This window comes from Gavialis gangeticus, unplaced genomic scaffold (assembly GCF_001723915.1).
Source record: "Gavialis gangeticus isolate Ggan-Ray unplaced genomic scaffold, GavGan_comp1, whole genome shotgun sequence".
In the NCBI taxonomy this organism is placed as follows: Eukaryota; Metazoa; Chordata; order Crocodylia; family Gavialidae; genus Gavialis; species Gavialis gangeticus.
The window spans coordinates 133,074,627-133,076,239 of record NW_017728992.1 but is presented as its reverse complement, the minus strand read 5'-3'; the positions used below and the strand labels follow the sequence as shown (position 1 = coordinate 133,076,239).

The 1,613-nt window shown below is 41.2% G+C and overlaps 1 protein-coding gene across 9 annotated transcripts in view; it reads left to right on the top strand.

Moving 5' to 3' along the window:
* Positions 1 to 1,613, top strand: part of EYA1 (EYA transcriptional coactivator and phosphatase 1) — a 339,152-nt gene that overhangs the window by 320,869 nt on the left and 16,670 nt on the right. For all 9 annotated transcript variants that reach the window (XM_019527786.1, XM_019527792.1, XM_019527790.1 and 6 more), the window contains one exon: positions 1,003 to 1,103. In XM_019527786.1, the coding sequence (XP_019383331.1) occupies positions 1,003 to 1,103 (101 nt within the window). The remainder of the gene's footprint in view (positions 1 to 1,002; positions 1,104 to 1,613) is intronic.

Sequence of the window (1,613 nt, the reverse complement as noted above, 5' to 3'; positions counted from 1 at the left end):
ACATTCAGTTGTTCTCTGTGCTGCAAGGAAGCAGCACAGGGGATTTTTTTGACCCCTGGATGTCCAGGGCTCAAAAAAAAGCATGCAAAAAAAAGTGGAGTGGTACACGCAGGGGGCAGCTGCCAGCCAGGCTTCAGGCAACAGGATCGCCACTGCTGCAACCATGGGAGGCCCCAAGGACCCAAGGTAAGGCTTCTGGGACCAGCACAGTTGCTGGCCCCAGCCTCCTGTACCGCACCTGCCAGAGCACATGTGGCACAGCTGTTCCCTGAGGGCAACTAGTGTTGCCACAAGGTGCACCGCCACTAGTTGTCCCCAGCGAACCAAACATCCATGCTCATCTGGATGCAGCCCTGAAGCCTATGAACTTAGAGGCATGTTTGCTTCTATGAGTGAATAGCTACTGCTGTTGCAATTTTATTAACTGGAATTACATTAACAAAATCCCACATTTTCCACATCTTAAACTTATAAACTTATGAAGCGATCTTGAAACTAGTTAGGATTTTTGTACCACAGATCCTATTGGAAGGCTATCTAGAACTTCACATCTCATAGTTAAAAACCTTCTTCTAATTCTCATCCTATATTTTATTCACAGTCAGTTTGTACCCATTCTTTCTTGTGGCAACTTAAATAGTTTACCTAGCTAAAGTGTTAATTTGCTTGTCAATTACTCTCAACATGTAGAAGGACAGCGCTGGCACCTCTTCTGTGCTACTTCTGTAACTGCTGTCCATTAATGTAGGATCCCTCAAGAGACCCAGAAGCAGATCAGGAGCTGTAGCTGAAACCAAGACTGCTGCTGGCCATAAAATCAGCTTTCCTCACTCTTCTGAACAGAGTACACCTCAGTACTCAGTCCTGTTGCCACTTAGTTGGGCTAATTTTACATTGTATATACTGGGGCTATCTTATGGGTGCTTAATAAAGATGGTTTTACTATATCCTTTCACCAGTTACCCCATGTAAAATCCTGAATAGTTTAAATTTCTTTTTCAGGAAAGGAAAGTTGTTTTGAGCGAATAATTCAAAGATTTGGAAGAAAAGTAGTGTATGTTGTTATAGGCGATGGTGTAGAAGAAGAACAAGGAGCAAAAAAGGTAACAGTTTTGTTTCAGCATAGCTTTGTTTCAAGTGAAAAACAAAGATGTGTTTTCTTAGAAATGGAATAGTATGTATTGGGGTTTTATTCTAAACTTGCACTGATAGTCATTAAAAGCAGAAGATGTTGACTGAAAAGCTTGTTGTCTATCTTGTCGGAGCTCTAGCTGGGTCTTGGACAGTGCTATTCTCCAAAAGATTTGTTAGGATATATACCTATGTACCTGGTATATCTGTAGTTGAGAATCCTTATATGCCTTGTATATATAGTAATGCAGACTGTAGAACTCTTGGTTCAGGTATGATACCTTTTATTAGACCAACTAGATTTTTCCAGACATTTGTTTTTATTTGTAAGCTTTCAAGCACAAGCACCCTTCTTCATGTCTGATTCCTTTTACCTCTAGACCAATACAGTTACAACCTGGATACTTAGAATAAAACACGAGGCATCTTTTGCAGTACTTGAAACAAGTGGCTTGAGCTGTGTGAACTGACTGGTTAGTCCA